The 17,952-nt window shown below is 55.7% G+C and overlaps 1 protein-coding gene across 1 annotated transcript in view; it reads left to right on the top strand.

The window, feature by feature from the left end:
• The first annotated feature begins 10,076 nt into the window (after window positions 1–10,076).
• Window positions 10,077–17,952, top strand: part of timm17b (translocase of inner mitochondrial membrane 17 homolog B (yeast)) — a 56,742-nt gene continuing 48,866 nt past the window's right edge. The window contains exon 1 of the mRNA XM_070869173.1: window positions 10,077–10,227. Within this exon, the coding sequence (XP_070725274.1) occupies window positions 10,202–10,227 (26 nt within the window). The 5' untranslated portion in view covers window positions 10,077–10,201. The remainder of the gene's footprint in view (window positions 10,228–17,952) is intronic.

Here is a 17,952-nt window from a genome sequence, read left to right as displayed (position 1 = left end):
GGCGGAGAGAGAGAACGGGGGGGGGGCGGAGAGAGAGAACGAGGGGGGGCGGGAGAGAGAGAACGAGGGGGGGCGGAGAGAGAGAACGAGGGGGGCGGAGAGAGAGAACGATGGAGACGGAGAGAACGAGTGGGGAGCGGAGAGAGAGAACGAGGGGGGCGGAGAGAGAGAACGGGGGGGGGGCGGAGAGAGAGAACGAGGGGGGGCGGAGAGAGAGAACGAGGGGGGCGGAGAGAGAGAACGAGGGGGGCGGAGAGAGAGAACGAGGGGGGCGGAGAGAGAGAACGAGGGGGGCGGAGAGAGAGAACGAGGGGGGCGGAGAGAGAGAACGAGGGGGGCGGAGAGAGAGAACGAGGGGGCGGAGAGAACGAGTGGGGAGCGGAGAGAGAGAACGAGGGGGGCGGAGAGAGAGAACGAGGGAGACGGAGAGAACGAGTGGGGAGCGGAGAGAGAGAACGAGTGGGGAGCGGAGAGAGAGAACGAGGGGGGCGGAGAGAGAGAACGAGGGGGGGGGCGGAGAGAGGGGGGGGTGGAGAGAGAGAAGGAGGGGGGCGGAGAGGGAGAACGAGGGGGGACGGAGAGAGAGAACGAGGGGGACGGAGAGAGAGAACGAGGGGGGACGGAGAGGGAGAACGAGGGGGGGGCGGAGAGAGAGAACGGGGGGGGGCGGAGAGAGAGAACGAGAGGGGCGGAGAGAGAGAACGAGGGAGACGGAGAGAACGAGTGGGGAGCGGAGAGAGAGAACAAGGGGGCGGAGAGAGAGAACGAGGGGGGCGGAGAGAGAGAACGAGGGGGGGGCGGAGAGAGGGGGGGCGGAGAGAGAGAACGAGGGGGGCGGAGAGAGAGAACGAGGGGGGCGGAGAGAGAGAACGGGGGGGCAGAGAGAGAGAACGAGAGGGGCGGAGAGAGAGAACGAGGGGGGCGGAGAGAGAGAACGAGGGAGACGGAGAGAACGAGTGGGGAGCGGAGAGAGAGAACGAGTGGGGAGCGGAGAGAGAGAACGAGGGGGGCGGAGAGAGAGAACGAGGGGGGCGGAGAGAGAGAACGAGGGGGGGGCGGAGAGAGGGGGGGGCGGAGAGAGAGAAGGAGAGGGGCGGAGAGGGAGAACGAGGGGGGACGGAGAGAGAGAACGAGGGGGGACGGAGAGAGAGAACGAGGGGGGACGGAGAGAGAGAACGAGGGGGGGGCGGAGAGAGAGAACGAGGGGGGGGGCGGAGAGAGAGAACGAGGGGGGGGCGGAGAGAGAGAACGAGGGGGGGGCGGAGAGAGAGAACGAGGGGGGGCGGAGAGAGAGAACGAGGGGGGGCGGAGAGAGAGAATGAGGGGGCGGAGAGAGAGAACGAGGGGTGGGGCGGAAAGAGAGAACGGGGGGGGGCGGAGAGAGAGAACGAGAGGGCGGAGAGAGAGAACGAGGGGGGGGGCGGAGAGAGAGAACGAGAGGGCGGAGAGAGAGAACGAGAGGGGGGGTGGAGAGAGAGAACGACGGGGGGGGCGGAGAGAGAGAACGAGAGGGCGGAGAGAGAAAACGAGGGGGAGCGGAGAGAGAGAACGAGGGGGGCGGAGAGAGAGAACGAGGGGGGCGGAGAGAGAGAACGAGGGGGGCGGAGAGAGAGAACGAGGGGGGCGGAGAGAGAGAACGAGGGGGGCGGAGAGAGAGAACGAGGGGGGCGGAGAGAGAGAACGAGAGGGGCGGAGAGAACGAGGGGGGCGGAGAGAGAGAACGAGGGAGACGGAGAGAACGAGTGGGGAGCGGAGAGAGAGAACGAGGGGGGCGGAGAGAGAGAACGGGGGGGGGGGCGGAGAGAGAGAACGAGGGGGGGCGGAGAGAGAGAACGAGGGGGGGCGGAGAGAGAGAACGAGGGGGGCGGAGAGAGAGAACGATGGAGACGGAGAGAACGAGTGGGGAGCGGAGAGAGAGAACGAGGGGGGGCGGAGAGAGAGAACGAGGGGGGCGGAGAGAGAGAACGAGGGGGCGGAGAGAGAGAACGAGGGGGGCGGAGAGAGAGAACGAGGGGGGCGGAGAGAACGAGTGGGGAGCGGAGAGAGAGAACGAGGGGGGCGGAGAGAGAGAACGAGGGAGACGGAGAGAACGAGTGGGGAGCGGAGAGAGAGAACGAGTGGGGAGCGGAGAGAGAGAACGAGGGGGGCGGAGAGAGAGAACGAGGGGGGGGCGGAGAGAGGGGGGGGCGGAGAGAGAGAAGGAGGGGGGCGGAGAGGGAGAACGAGGGGGGACGGAGAGAGAGAACGAGGGGGACGGAGAGAGAGAACGAGGGGGGACGGAGAGAGAGAACGAGGGGGGGGCGGAGAGAGAGAACGGGGGGGGGGGGCGGAGAGAGAGAACGAGAGGGGCGGAGAGAGAGAACGAGGGAGACGGAGAGAACGAGTGGGGAGCGGAGACAGAGAACAAGGGGGGCGGAGAGAGAGAACGAGGGGGGCGGAGAGAGAGAACGAGGGGGGGGCGGAGAGAGGGGGGGGCGGAGAGAGAGAACGAGGGGGGCGGAGAGAGAGAACGAGGGGGGCGGAGAGAGAGAACGAGGGGGGCGGAGAGAGAGAACGAGGGGGGCGGAGAGAGAGAACGGGGGGGCGGAGAGAGAGAACGAGAGGGGCGGAGAGAGAGAACGAGGGGGGCGGAGAGAGAGAACGAGGGAGACGGAGAGAACGAGTGGGGAGCGGAGAGAGAGAACGAGTGGGGAGCGGAGAGAGAGAACGAGGGGGGCGGAGAGAGAGAACGAGGGGGGGGCGGAGAGAGGGGGGGGCGGAGAGAGAGAAGGAGGGGGGCGGAGAGGGAGAACGAGGGGGGACGGAGAGAGAGAACGAGGGGGGACGGAGAGAGAGAACGAGGGGGGACGGAGAGAGAGAACGAGGGGGGGGGCGGAGAGAGAGAACGAGGGGGGGGGCGGAGAGAGAGAACGAGGGGGGGGGGCGGAGAGAGAGAACGAGGGGGGGGCGGAGAGAGAGAACGAGGGGGGGGCGGAGAGAGAGAACGAGGGGGGGGGGCGGAGAGAGAGAACGAGGGGGGGCGGAGAGAGAGAATGAGGGGGCGGAGAGAGAGAACGAGGGGTGGGGCGGAAAGAGAGAACGGGGGGGGGCGGAGAGAGAGAACGAGAGGGCGGAGAGAGAGAACGAGGGGGGGGGCGGAGAGAGAGAACGAGAGGGCGGAGAGAGAGAACGAGAGGGGGGGTGGAGAGAGAGAACGACGGGGGGGGCGGAGAGAGAGAACGAGAGGGCGGAGAGAGAAAACGAGGGGGGAGCGGAGAGAGAGAACGAGGGGGGCGGAGAGAGAGAACGAGAGGGGGGCGGAGAGAGAGAACGAGGGCGGGCTGGAGAGAGAGAACGAGGGGGGGGGCGGAGAGAGAGAACGAGGGGGGGGCGGAGAGAGAGAACGAGGGGGCGGAGAGAGAGAACGAGGGGGCGGAGAGAGAGAACGAGGGGGGGGCGGAGAGAGAGAACGGGGGGGCGGAGAGAGAGAACGAGGGGGGGGGCGGAGAGAGAGAACGAGGGGAGGGCGGAGAGAGAGAATGGGGGTGGGGCGGAGAGAGAGAACGAGGGGGGGGGGCGGAGAGAGAGAACGAGGGGTGGGGCGGAGAGAGAGAACGGGGGGGGGGGGGCGGAGAGAGAGAACGAGAGGCCGGAGTTACCTGGCTCCACATGTTTCAGAATGCCTCTCTTGGCCAGTCGGGCCTGCAGTGCCAGGGGGAGAGGCATTGTCGCTCTCGCCACTCACCCACCTCGCCCAGGGGGGGCCGTCAATCTGAGGGGACACAGAGAGAGAGAACTGGCATTACCATAGCGCCCGTCACCTCCTAAGTGCCTCACGGCCAACGCAGCACCTGTGTTGGAGCATGGTCCCTGTTGTATTGTGGGAAACGCGACAAGCCAATATGCGCACAGCAAGCTCCCACACACAGCTGATGTAGGCTGAGGGATAAATATTGGCCCCAGGACACGGGAGAGAACCTCTCTTCGAACAGAAGAACTAGGAGGCCGCCATTCGGCCCCTCGAGCCTTCGGTGGCTGAACAGTCCAATACGATAACGACAGCCTCTGTCACAATGAGATCACGGCTGATCTTCGACCTCAACTCCCAATTTCCTGCCTCATCCCTCGATTCCCCGAGAGTCCAGCAACCTAATCATTCAACAACTAGGAGCACATGTCGGCCATTCAGCCCTTCTTCCAATCAAGGCCACGGGGTCTTTTACATCCATGTGAGAGGGCAGGTAGGGGTCCTCGAGTTAGAAACATAGAAAGTAGGAGCAGGAATCGGCCATTCGGCCCTTCGAGCCTGCACCACCATTCAATAAGATCATGGCTGATCATTCCCTCAGTACCCCATTCCTGCTTTCTCTCCATACACCTTGATCCCTTTAGTCGTAAGGGCCACATCCTAACTCCCTTTTGAATATATCTAACGAACTGGCATCAACAACTCTCTGTGGTAGAGAATTCCACAGGTTCACAATTCTCTGAGTGAAGAAGTTTCTCCTCATCTCGGTCCTAAATGGCCTACCCCTTATCCTTAGACTGTGACCCCTGGTTCTGGACTTCCCCAACATCGGGAACATTCTTCCTGCATCTAACCTGTCCAGTCCCGTCAGAATTTTATATGTTTCTATGAGATCCCCTCTCATTCTTCTAAACTCCAGTGAATATAAGCCTAGTCGATCCAGTCTTTCTTCATCTGTCAGTCCTGCCATCCCGGGAATCAGTCTGGTGAACCTTCGCTGCACTCCCTTAATAGCAAGAATGTCCTTCCTCAGATTAGGAGACCAAAACTGAACACAATATTCCGGGTGAGGCCTCACCAAGGCCCTGTACAACTGCAGTAAGACCTCCCTGCTCCTGGACTCAAATCCCCTCGCTATGAAGGCCAACATACCATTTGCCTTCTTCACCGCCTGCTGTACCTGCATGCTAACCTTCAATGACTGATGTACCATGACACCCAGGTCTCGTTGCACCTCCCCTTTTCCTAATCTGCCGCCATTCAGATAATATTCTACCTTCCTGTTTTTGTCACCAAAGTGGATAACCTCTCATTTATCCACATTATATTGCATCTGCCATGCATTTGCCCATTCACCTAACCTGTCCAAGTCACCCTGCAGCCTCTTAGCATCCTCCTCACAGCTCACACTGCCACCCAGCTTAGTGTCATCTGCAAACTTGGAGATATTTCACTCAATTCCTTTGTCTAAATCATTAATGTATATTGTAAATAGCTGGGGTCCCAGCACTGAGCCCTGCGGCACCCCACTAGTCACTGCCTGCCATTCTGAAAAGGACCGTTTATCCCGACTCTCTGCTTCCTGTCTGCCAACCAGTTCTCTATCCACGTCAGTACATTACCCCCAATACCATGTGTTTTAATTTTGCACACCAATCTCTTGTGTGGGACCTTGTCAAAAGCCTTTCGAAAGTCCAAATACACCACATCCACTGGTTCTCCCTTGTCCACTCTACTAGTTACATCCTCAAAAAATTCTAGTAGATTTGTCAAGCATGATTTCCCTTTCATAAATCCATGCTGACTTGGATTCTGTCACTGCTTTCCAAATGCGCTGCTATTACATCTTTAATAATTGATTCCAACATTTTCCCCACTACCGATGTCAGGCTAACCGGTCTATAATTATCCGCTTTCTCTCTCCCTCCTTTTTTAAAAAGTGGGGTTACATTAGCTACCCTCCAGTCCATAGGAACTGATCCAGAGTCGATAAACTGTTGGAAAATGATCACCAATACATCCATTATTTCTAGGGCCACTTCCTTAAGAACTTTGGGATGCAGACTATCAGGCCCTGCGATTTATCGGCCTTCAATCCCATCAATTTCCCTAACACAATTTGCTGACTAATAAGGATATCCTTCAGTTCCTCCTTCTCACTAGACCCTCGGTCCCCTAGTACTTCCGGAAGGTTATTTGTGTCTTCCTTCGTGAAGACAGAACCAAAGTATTTGTTCAATTGGTCTGCCATTTCTTTGTTCCCCATTATAAATTCACCTGAATCTGACTACAAGGGTCCTACATTTGTCTTCACTAATCTTTTTCTCTTTGCATATCTATAGAAGCTTTTGCAGTCAGTTTTTATGTTCCCTGCAAGCTTACTCTCATACTCTATTTTCCCCCTCCTGATTAAACCCTTTGTCCTCCTCTGCTGAATTCTAAATTTCTCCCAGTCCTCAGGTTTGCTGCGTTTTCTGGCCAATTTATATGCCTCTTCCTTGGATTTAACACAATCCCTAATTTCCCTTGTTCGCCACGGTTGAGCCACCTTCCCCGTTTTATTTTTACTCCAGACAGGGATGTACAATTGTTGAAGTTCATCCATGTGATCTTTAAGTGTTTGCCATTGCCTATCCACCGTCAACCCTTTAAGTATCACTCGGCAGTCTATTCTAGCTAATTCACGTCTCATACCATCGAAGTTACCTTTCCTTAAGTTCGAGACCCTAGTCTCTGAATTAACTGTGCTACTCTCCATCTTAATGAAGAATTCTACCATATTATGGTTACTCTTCCTCAAAGGGCCTCGCACAACAAGATTGCAAATTAGTCCTTTCTCATTACACATCACCCAGTCTAGGATGGCCAGCTCTCTAGTTGGTTCCTCGACATATTGGTCTAGAAAACCATCCCTAATACATAGAAACATAGAAAATAGGTGCAGGAGTAGGCCATTCGGCCCTTCGAGCCTGCACTGCCATTCAATGAGTTCATGGCTGAACATGCAACTTCAGTACCCCATTCCTGCTTCCTCACCATACCCCTTGATCCCCCGAGTAGTAAAGACTACATCTAACTCCTTTTTGAATATATTTAGTGAATTGGCCTCAACAACTTACTGTGGTAGAGAATTCCACAGGTTCACCACTCTCTGGGTGAAGAAGTTTCTCCTCATCTCGGTCCTAAATGGCTTACCCCTTATCCTTAGACTGTGATCCCTGGTTCTGGACTTCCCCAACATTGGGAACATTCTTCCTGCATTTAACCTGTCTAAACCCGTCAGAATTTTAAACGTTTCTATGAGATCCCCTCTCATTCTTCTGAACTCCAGTGAATACAAGCCCAGTTGATCCAGTCTTTCTTGATATGTCAGTCCCGCCATCCCAGGAATCAGTCTGGTGAACCTTCGCTGCACTCCCTCAATAGCAAGAATGTCCTTCCTCAGATTAGGAGACCAAAACTGAACACAATATTCCAGGTGAGGCCTCACCAAGGCCCTGTACAACTGCAGTAAGACTTCCCTGCTCCTATATTCAAATCCTCTCGCAATGAAGGCCAACATGCCATTTGCTTTCTTCACCGCCTGCTGTACCTGCATGCCAACTTTCAATGACTGATGTACCATGACACCCAGGTCTCGTTGCACCTCCCCTTTTCCTAATCTGTCACCATTCAGATAATAGTCTGTTTCTCTGTTTTTACAACCAAAGTGGATAACCTCACATTTATCCACATTATACTTCATCTGCCATGCATTTGCCCACTCACCTAACCTATCCAAGTCACTCTGCAGCCTCATAGCATCCTCCTCGCAGCTCACACTGCCACCCAACTTAGTGTCATCCGCAACACTCCAGGAAATCCTCCTCCACTGTATTGCTACCAGTTTGGTTAGCCCAGTCTGTATGTAGATTAAAGTCGCCCATGATAACTGCTGTACCTTTATTGCACGCATCCCTAATTTCCTTTTTGATGCCATCTCCAACCTCATTACCACTGTTTGGTGGTCAGTGCACAACTCCCACTAGCGTTTTCTGCCCTTTGGTGTTCTGCAGCTCCACCCATACCGATTCCACATCATCCAAGCTAATGTCCTTCCTTACTATTGTATTAATCTCCTTTTTAACCAGCAAAGCCACCGCACCTCCTTTTCCTTTCTGCCTATCCTTCCCGAATGTTGAATACCCCTGGATGTTGAGTTCCCAGCCTTGGTCACCCTGGAGCCATGTCTCCGTGATCCCAATTACATCATATCCGTTAACAGCTTTCTGCGCAATTAATTCATCCACCTTATTCCGAATACTCCTCGCATTGAGACACAGAGCCTTCAGGCTTGTTTTTTTTAACATTGTCCTTTTAGAATTATGTTGTAATGTGGCCCTTTTTGATTTTTGCCCTTGATTTCTCTGCGCTCCACTTTTCCTTATCTGCTTTCTACCTTTTGCTTCTGCCCCCATTTTACTTCCATTTGTCTCCCTGCATAGATTCCCATCCCTCTGCCATATTAGTTCAACGTCTCAGCCGAAAGACGGCACCTCCGACAGTGCGGCGCTCCCTCAGTGCCGCCCCTCCGACAGCGCAACGCTCCCGAACTCCCTTCCTAAACCCATATCTTCATGGCCAGTCCCTCGGAATCGAGGAAGACTTGCTTCCACTCTTAACACGAGTCCTCACGTGGCTGAACAGTCCAATACGGGAACCACAGTCCCTGTCACAGGTGGGACAGACAGTGGTTGAGGGAAGGGGAGGGTGGGGACTGGTTTGCCGCACGCTCCTTCCGCTGCCTGCGCTTGGTTTCTGCACGCTCTCGGCGACGAGACTCGAGGTGCTCAGCGCCCTCCCGGATGCACTTCCTCCACTTAGGGCGGACTGGTCTTTGGCCCAGGGACTCCCAGGTGTCGGTGGGGATGTTGCACTTTATCAGGGAGGCTTTGAGGGTGGTCCCCTGTAACGTTTCCTCTGCCCACCTTTGGCTCGTTTGATGTGAAGGAGTTCCGAGTAGAGCGCTTGCTTTGGGAGTCTTGTGTCTGGGGCATGCGGACAATGTGGCCCTGCCCAGCGGAGCTGGTCGAGTGTGGTCAGTGCTTCGATGCTGGGGATGTTGGGCCTGGTCGAGGACGCTAACGTTGGTGCGTCTGTCCTCCCGGGGGATTTGTAGGATCTTGCGGAGACATCGTTGGTGGTATTTCTCCAGCGACTTGAGGTGTCTACTGTACATGGTCCATGTCTCTGAGCCATACAAGAGGGCGGGTATCACTACAGCCCTGTAGACCATGAGCTTGGTGGTGGATTTGAGGGCCTGGTCTTCAAACACTCTTTTCCTCAGGCGGCCGAAGGCTGCACTGGCGCACTGGAGGCGGTGTTGGATCTCGTCGTCAATGTCTGCCCTTATTGATGAGAGGCTCCCGAGGTATAGGAAATGGTCCACGTTGTCCAGGGCCGCGCTGTGGATCTTGATGACTGGGGGGCAGTGCTGTGTGGTGAGGACAGGCTGGTGCAGGACCTTTGTCTTACGGATGTTTAGCGTAAGGCCCGTGCTTTCGTACGCCTCAGTGAAGGTGTTGAGCCTCCCATGAGGTAACGGCCAGAACCCCTTCAGCGGACACAAAGGGGCGAGACATTTAGAGTCTTACACCCTGGGGATATTCCACCTTGGAGGGCATTTACCCCAGGTCAGGGGTCACACTCACACTTAGCCCAGGTCAGGGTTCACACTCACACTTAGCCCGGGTCAGGGTTCACGCTCACACTTAGCCCGGGTCAGGGGTCACGCTCACACTTAGCCCGGGTCAGGGTTCACGCTCACACTTAGCCCGGGTCAGGGTTCACACTCACACTTAGCCCGGGTCAGGGTTCACACTCACACTTAGCCCGGGTCAGGGTTCAGACTCACACTTAGCCCGGGTCAGGGGTCAGGGGTCAGGGGTCACACTTACCGCGGTCACTGAGCGAGCAGCGGTCGCGCTCGTTGCTTGCTCCAGTCGCGCGGCTGATGTCGGCTCTGGGTAGCGGTGCGGTTGGGCTGGCCCCGCCCCCTGTGCGTGCTGAGCTCCGGGAGCTGCGTGCTGACGTCACGGCGTTTGACAAGCCCCGCCCCCTCCTTTGTGTCCTGCGCGCTAACGTCACGGCATTGGCTCGATTCAGTCCCCTGTGCTGGGCTCCGCGCCCTACGTGCTGACGTCAAGCCGTTTGACAGGCCGCGCCCACTCCCGTGTCCTGCCGTCACGGGATTGGCCTGGCCCCGCCCCCTGTGCCGTGACACCTGCCCCCCCCCCCACCCAGCCCCGCGTCTTGACGTCAGTCGGCAAGCCAGGCCCCGCCCCCTCCGCTGAGCGTGCTGCGCGGTGACGTCACAGCGCGGCGGTTTGGGCCTGAAGGGAGCGCGGCCGACGTGCTGACATCACAGAAGGACGTGCGGCGGGCGGAGAGAGACCAGAGACCCAGAGAGAGAGAGAGAGCGGGAGCCGCGGCCCCATGGAGGAGTACGCGCGGGAGCCCTGGTATGTCAGGGGGAGGGGGGGAGCGGGGGAGCGCCTGCGCACTGTCCGCCCCCCAACACAGCGCCCCCCCGCGGGGGGAGGGTCAGCTCCCCCAACACAGCGCTCCCCCGCGGGTGGAGGGTCAGCTCCCCCAACACAGCGCCCCCACAGGTGGGAGGGTCAGCTCCCCCAACACAGCGCCCCCACAGGTGGGAGGGTCAGCTCCCCCAACACAGCGCCCCCCACAGGTGGGAGGGTCAGCTCCCCCAACACAGCGCCCCCCCGCGGGGGGAGGGTCAGCTCCCCCAACACAGCGCCCCCCACAGGTGGGAGGGTCAGCTCCCCCAACACAGCGCCCCCCACAGGTGGGAGGGCCGACCCTGCAACCACCCCCACGTGTCACATAACATCACTCCCCCACGTGTCACATAACGTCACTCCCCCCCACGTGTCACATAACATCACTCCCCCACATGTCACATAACGTCACTCCCCCCACGTGTCACATAACGTCACTCCCCCCACGTGTCACGTAACATCACTCCCCCCACGTGTCACATAACATCACTCCCCCACGTGTCACATAACATCACTCCCCCACATGTCACATAACGTCACTCCCCCCACGTGTCACGTAACATCACTCCCCCCACGTGTCACATAACATCACTCCCCCACGTGTCACATAATGTCACTCCCCCCACGTGTCACGTAACATCACTCCCCCCACGTGTCACATAACATCACTCCCCCCACGTGTCACATAACATCACTCCCCCACATGTCACATAACATCACTCCCCCACATCACGTAACATCACTCCTCCACGTGTCACACAACGTCACTCCCCCCCCACGTGTCACATAACGTTAGTCCCCCACATATCACGTAACATCACTCCCCCACGTATCACATAACGTCACTCCCCCGCATGTCACCTAACGTCACTCCCCCACGTGTCAAATAACGTCACTCCCCCCCACGTGTCACGTAACTATACTCACCCCCACGTGTCACATAACGTCACTCCCCCACGTGTCACATAACGTCACTCCCCCACGTGTCACATAACGTCACTACCCCACGTGTCACATAACGTCACTCCCCCCCACGTGTCACATAACGTCACTCCCCCCCACGTGTCACGTAACTATACTCACCCCCACGTGTCACATAACGTCACTCCCCCACGTGTCACATAACGTCACTCCCCCACGTGTCACATAATGTCACTACCCCACGTGTCACATAACGTCACCCCCCACATGTCACATAATGTCACTACCCCACGTGTCACGTAACATCACTCCCCCACGTGTCACATAACGTCACCCCCCACATGTCACATAATGTCACTACCCCACGTGTCACATAACGTCACTCTCCCACGTGTCACGTAACGTCACTCCCCCCACGTGTCACATAACGTCACTCCCCCCCACGTGTCACATAACGTCACTCCCCCACGTGTCACATAACGTCACTCCACCCCACGTGTCACATAACTTCACTCCCCCACGTGTCACGTAACATCACTCCCCCACGTGTCACATAAAATCACTCCCCCACGTGTCACATAACGTCACTCCCCCCACGTGTCACATAACATCACTCCCCCACGTGTCACGTAACATCACTCCCCCACGTGTCACATAACGTCACTCCCCCACGTGTCACCTAACGTCACTCCCTCATGTGTCAAATAACGTCACTCCCCTCCACGTGTCACATAACATCACTCCCCCCCACGTGTCACATAACGTCACTCCCCCACGTGTCACATAACGTCACTCCCCCACGTGTCACATAACGTCACTACCCCACGTGTCACGTAACATCATTCCCCCCACGTGTCACATAACATCACTCGCCCACGTGTCACATAACATCACTCCACCACGTGTCACGTAACATCACTCCCCCCACGTGCCACATAACGGCACTCCCCCACGTGTCACGTAACATCACTCCCCCACGTGTCACATAACATCACTCCTCCACGTGTCACGTAACATCACTCCCCCATATCACGTAACATCACTCCCCCCATGTGTCACATAACATCACTCCCCTCCCACGTGTCACATAACATCACTCCCCCAAGTGTCACATAACATCACTCCCCCACGTGTCACATAACATCACTCCCCCCCGCATGTCACGTAACATCACTCCCCCCGCATGTCACATAACATCACTCCCCCCGCGTTTCACGTAACATCACTCCCCCCACGTGTCACGAAACATCACTCCCCCCACGTGTCACATAACATCACTCCCCCCACGTGTCACATAACATCACTCCCCCACGTGTCACATAACATCACTCCCCCCCGCATGTCACGTAACATCACTCCCCCCGCATGTCACATAACATCACTCCCCCCGCGTTTCACGTAACATCACTCCCCCCACGTGTCACGAAACATCACTCCCCCCACGTGTCACATAACATCACTCCCCCCACGTGTCACATAACATCACTCCCCCACGTGTCACATAACATCACTCCCACACGTGTCACATAAAATCACTCCCCCCACGTGTCACATAACATCACTCCCCCACTTGTCACATAACATCACTGCCCCCACGTGTCACATAACATCACTCCCCCCACGTGTCACATAACATCACTCCCCCACTTGTCACATAACATCACTGCCCCCACGTGTCACGTAACATCACTCCCCCACATGTCACATAACATCACTCCCCCCACGTGTCACATAACATCACTCCCCCACTTGTCACATAACATCACTGCCCCCACGTGTCACGTAACATCACTCCCCCACATGTCACATAACATCACTCCCCCCACGTGTCACATAACATCACTCCCCCACTTGTCACATAACATCACTGCCCCCACTTGTCACAACATCACTCCACCACGTGTCACGTAACATCGCTCCTCCCACGAATCACATAACGGCACTCCCCCACGTGTCACGTAACATCACTCCCCATGTGACACATAACGTCACTCCCCCCACGTGTCACATAACATCACTGCCCCATGTGTCACATAACGCCACTACCCCGCTTGTCACGTAACATCACTCCCCCCACGTGTCACGTAACATCACTCCCCCACGTGTCACGTAACATCACTCCCCCCACGTGTCACATAACATCACTCCCCCACATCACATAACATCACTTCCCCACGTGTCACATAACATCACGCCCCCCACGTGTCACATAACATCACTCCCCCACATCACGTAACATCACTCCTCCACGTGTCACATAACATCACTCCCCCCACGTGTCACGTAACATCACTCCCCAACGTGTCACGTAACGTCACTCCCCCCCACGTGTCACATAACATCACTCCCCCACGTGTCACGTAACCACTGCCCCACGTGTCACATAACGCCACTACCCCGCATTTCACATAACATCACTCCCCCCACGTGTCACGTAACACCACTCCCCCATGTGTCACGTAACATCACTCCCCCACGTGTCACATAACATAACTCCCTCATGTGTCACGTAACATCACTCCCCCACGTGTCACATAACATCACTCCCTCACGTGTCACATAACATCACTCCCCCACATCACGTAACATCACTCCCCCACGTGTCACATAACATCACTCCCCCACATCACATAACATCACTCCCCCCCACGTGTCACGTAACGTCACTCCCCCCACGTGTCACGTAACATCACTCCCCCCACGTGTCACATAACATCGCTCCCCCACGTGTCACGTAACATCACTCTCCCACGTGTCACGTAACATCACTCCCCCCACATGTCACATAACGTCACTCCCCCCACGTGTCACATAACGTCACTCCCCCCACGTGTCACATAACATCACTCCTCCACGTGTCACATAACATCACTCCCCCACATCACGTAACATCACTCCCCCACATGTCACATAACGTCACTCCCCCCACGTGTCACATAACATCACTCCTCCACGTGTCACATAACATCACTCCCCCACATCACGTAACATCACTCTCCCACGTGTCACGTAACATCACTCCCCCCACATGTCACATAACGTCACTCCCCCCACGTGTCACATAACGTCACTCCCCCCACGTGTCACATAACATCACTCCTCCACGTGTCACATAACGTCACTCCCCCACATCATGTAACATCACTCCCCCAAGTGTCACATAACATCACTCCCCCCCACGTGTCACATAACATCACTCCCCCACATCACGTAACATCACTCCCCCACGTGTCACACAACGTCACTCCCCCCCCACGTGTCACACAACATCACTCCCCCCCACGTGTCACATAACATCACTCCCCCACGTGTCACATAAAATCACTCCCCCACGTGTCACATAACATCACTCCCCCCGCATGTCACGTAACATCACTCCCCCCGCATGTCACGTAACATCACTCCCCCCGCATTTCACGTAACATCACTCCCCCCACGTGTCACGAAACATCACTCCCCCCACGTGTCACATAACATCACTCCCCCACGTGTCACATAACATCACTCCCCCACGTGTCACATAACATCACTCCCACACGTGTCACATAAAATCACTCCCCCACATCACGTAACATCACTTCCCCACGTGTCACATAACATCACTCCCCCCACGTGTCACATAACATCACTACCCCACATCACGTAACATCACTCCCCCCACGTGTCACATAACATCACTCCCCCCACGTGTCACATAACATCACTCGCCCACGTGTCACATAACATCACTCCACCACGTGTCACGTAACATCACTCCCCCCACGTGTCACATAACATCACTCCCCCACGTGTCACATAACATCACTCCCCACGTGTCACATAACATCACTCCCCCACATCACGTAACATCACTCCCCATGTGACACATAACATCACTCCCCCCACGTGTCACATAACATCACTCCCCCACTTGTCACATAACATCACTGACCCACGTGTCACGTAACATCACTCCCCCACATGTCACATAACATCACTCTCCCCACGTGTCACGTAACATCACTCTCCCCACGTGTCATGTAACATCACTCCCCCACGTGTCACATAACATCACTCCCCCACGTGTCACATAACATCACTCCACCCACGTGTCACATAACGGCACTCCCCCACGTGTCACGTAACATCACTCCCCCACGTGTCACATAACATCACTCCACCACGTGTCACGTAACATCACTCCTCCCACGTGTCACATAACGGCACTCCCCCACGTGTCACGTAACATCACTCCCCCACGTGTCACATAACATCACTCCCCCACATCACGTAACATCACTCCCCATGTGACACAGATTAGGAAAAGGGGAGGTGCAAAGAGACCTGGGTGTCATGGTACATCAGTCATTGAAGGTTGGCATGCGGGTACAGCAGGCGGTTAAGAAAGCAAATGGCATGTTGGCCTTCATAGCAAGGGGATTTGAGTACAAGGGCAGGGAGGTGTTGCTACAATTGTACAGGGCCTTGGTGAGGCCACACCTGGAGTATTGTGTACAGTTTAGGTCTCCTAACCTGAGGAAGGACATTCTTGCTATTGAGGGAGTGCAGCGAAGGTTCACCAGACTGATTCCCGGGATGGCGGGACTGACCTATCAAGAAAGACTGGATCAACTGGGCTTGTATTCACTGGAGTTCAGAAGGATGAGAGGGGACCTCATAGAAACGTTTAAAATTCTGACGGGGTTAGACAGGTTAGATGCAGGAAGAATGTTCCCAATGTTGGGGAAGTCCAGAACCAGGGGACACAGTCTAAGGATAAGGGGGAAGCCATTTAGGACCGAGATGAGGAGGAATTTCTTCACCCAGAGAGTGGTGAACCTGTGGAATTCTCTACCACAGAAAGTTGTTGAGGCCAATTCACTAAATATATTCAAAAAGGAGTTAGATGAAGTCCTTACTACTAGGGGAATCAAGGGGTATGGTGAGAAAGCAGGAATGGGGTACTGAAGTTGAATGTTCAGCCATGAACTCATTGAATGGCGGTGCAGGCTAGAATGGCCGAATGGCCTACTCCTGCACCTATTTTCTATGTTTCTATAATGTCACTCCCCCCCACGTGTCACATAACATCACTGCCCCATGTGTCACATAACGCCACTACCCCGCATGTCACGTAACATCACTCCCCCTACGTGTCACGTAACATCACTCCCCCACGTGTCACATAACATCACTGCCCCACATGTAACATAACATCACTCCCCCACATCACATAACATCACTTCCCCACGTGTCACATAACATCACGGCCCCAACGTGTCACATAACATCACTCCCCCACATCACGTAACATCACTCCCCCTACGTGTCACGTAACATCACTCCCCCACGTGTCACATAACATCACTGCCCCACATGTAACATAACATCACTCCCCCACATCACATAACATCACTTCCCCACGTGTCACATAACATCACGGCCCCAACGTGTCACATAACATCACTCCCCCACATCACGTAACATCACTCCCCAACGTGTCACCTAACCACTGCCCCACGCGTCACATTATGCCACTACCCCGCATTTCACGTAACATCACTCCCCCCACGTGTCACGTAATATCACTCCCCCATGTGTCACGTAACATCACTCCCCCACGTGTCACATAACATCACTCCCTCACGTGTCACATAACATCACTCCCCCACATCACGCAACATCACTCCCCCACGTGTCACGTAACATCACTCCCCCATGTGTCACGTAACATCACTCCCCCCCTCGTGTCACGTAACGTCACTCCCCCATGTGTCACGTAACATCACTCCCCCATGTGTCACGTAACATCACTCCCCCCTCGTGTCACGTAACGTCACTCCCCCATGTGTCACGTAACATCACTCCCCCCACGTGTCATGTAACATCACTCCCCCCACGTGTCACATAACATCACTCCCCCACGTGTCACATAACATCACTCCCCGCCGCGCATGTCACGTAACATCACTCCCCCCACGTGTCACGTAACATCACTCCCCCCACGTCACGAAACATCACTCCCCCCACGTGTCATGTAACATCACTCCCCCACGTGTCACATAACATCGCTCCCCCACATCACGTAATATCACTCCCCACACGTGTCACATAACATCACTCCCCCATGTGTCACGTAACATCACTCCCCCCCTCGTGTCACGTAACGTCACTCCCCCATGTGTCACGTAACATCACTCCCCCATGTGTCACGTAACATCACTCCCCCCTCGTGTCACGTAACGTCACTCCCCCATGTGTCACGTAACATCACTCCCCCACGTATCACGTAACATCACTCCCCCACGTGTCAACTAACATCACTCCCCCCACGTGTCACATAACATCGCTCCCCCACGTGTCACGTAACATCACTCTCCCACGTGTCACGTAACATCACTCCCCCCATATGTCACATAACGTCACTCCCCCCACGTGTCACGTAACATCGCTCCCCCACTTGTCACGTAACATCACTCCCCCACGTGTCACGTAACATCGCTACCCACGTGTCACGTAACGTCACTCCCCCCACGTGTCACGTAACATCACCCCCCCCATGTGTCACATAACTTCACTTCCCCACGTGTCATAACATCACTCCCGCACGTGTCACGTAACGCCACTCGCTCCACGTGTCACGTAACATCACTCCCCCACGAGTCACGTAACATCACTCCCCCACGTGTCACGTAACATCACTCCCCCACGTGTCACGTAACATCACTCCCCTACGTGTCACGTAACGTCACTCCCCCACGTGTCACG

This window comes from Pristiophorus japonicus, chromosome 32 (genome assembly GCF_044704955.1).
Source record: "Pristiophorus japonicus isolate sPriJap1 chromosome 32, sPriJap1.hap1, whole genome shotgun sequence".
Classification (NCBI taxonomy): Eukaryota; Metazoa; Chordata; class Chondrichthyes; family Pristiophoridae; genus Pristiophorus; species Pristiophorus japonicus.
This window is presented reverse-complemented; position numbering and strand designations above follow the sequence as displayed.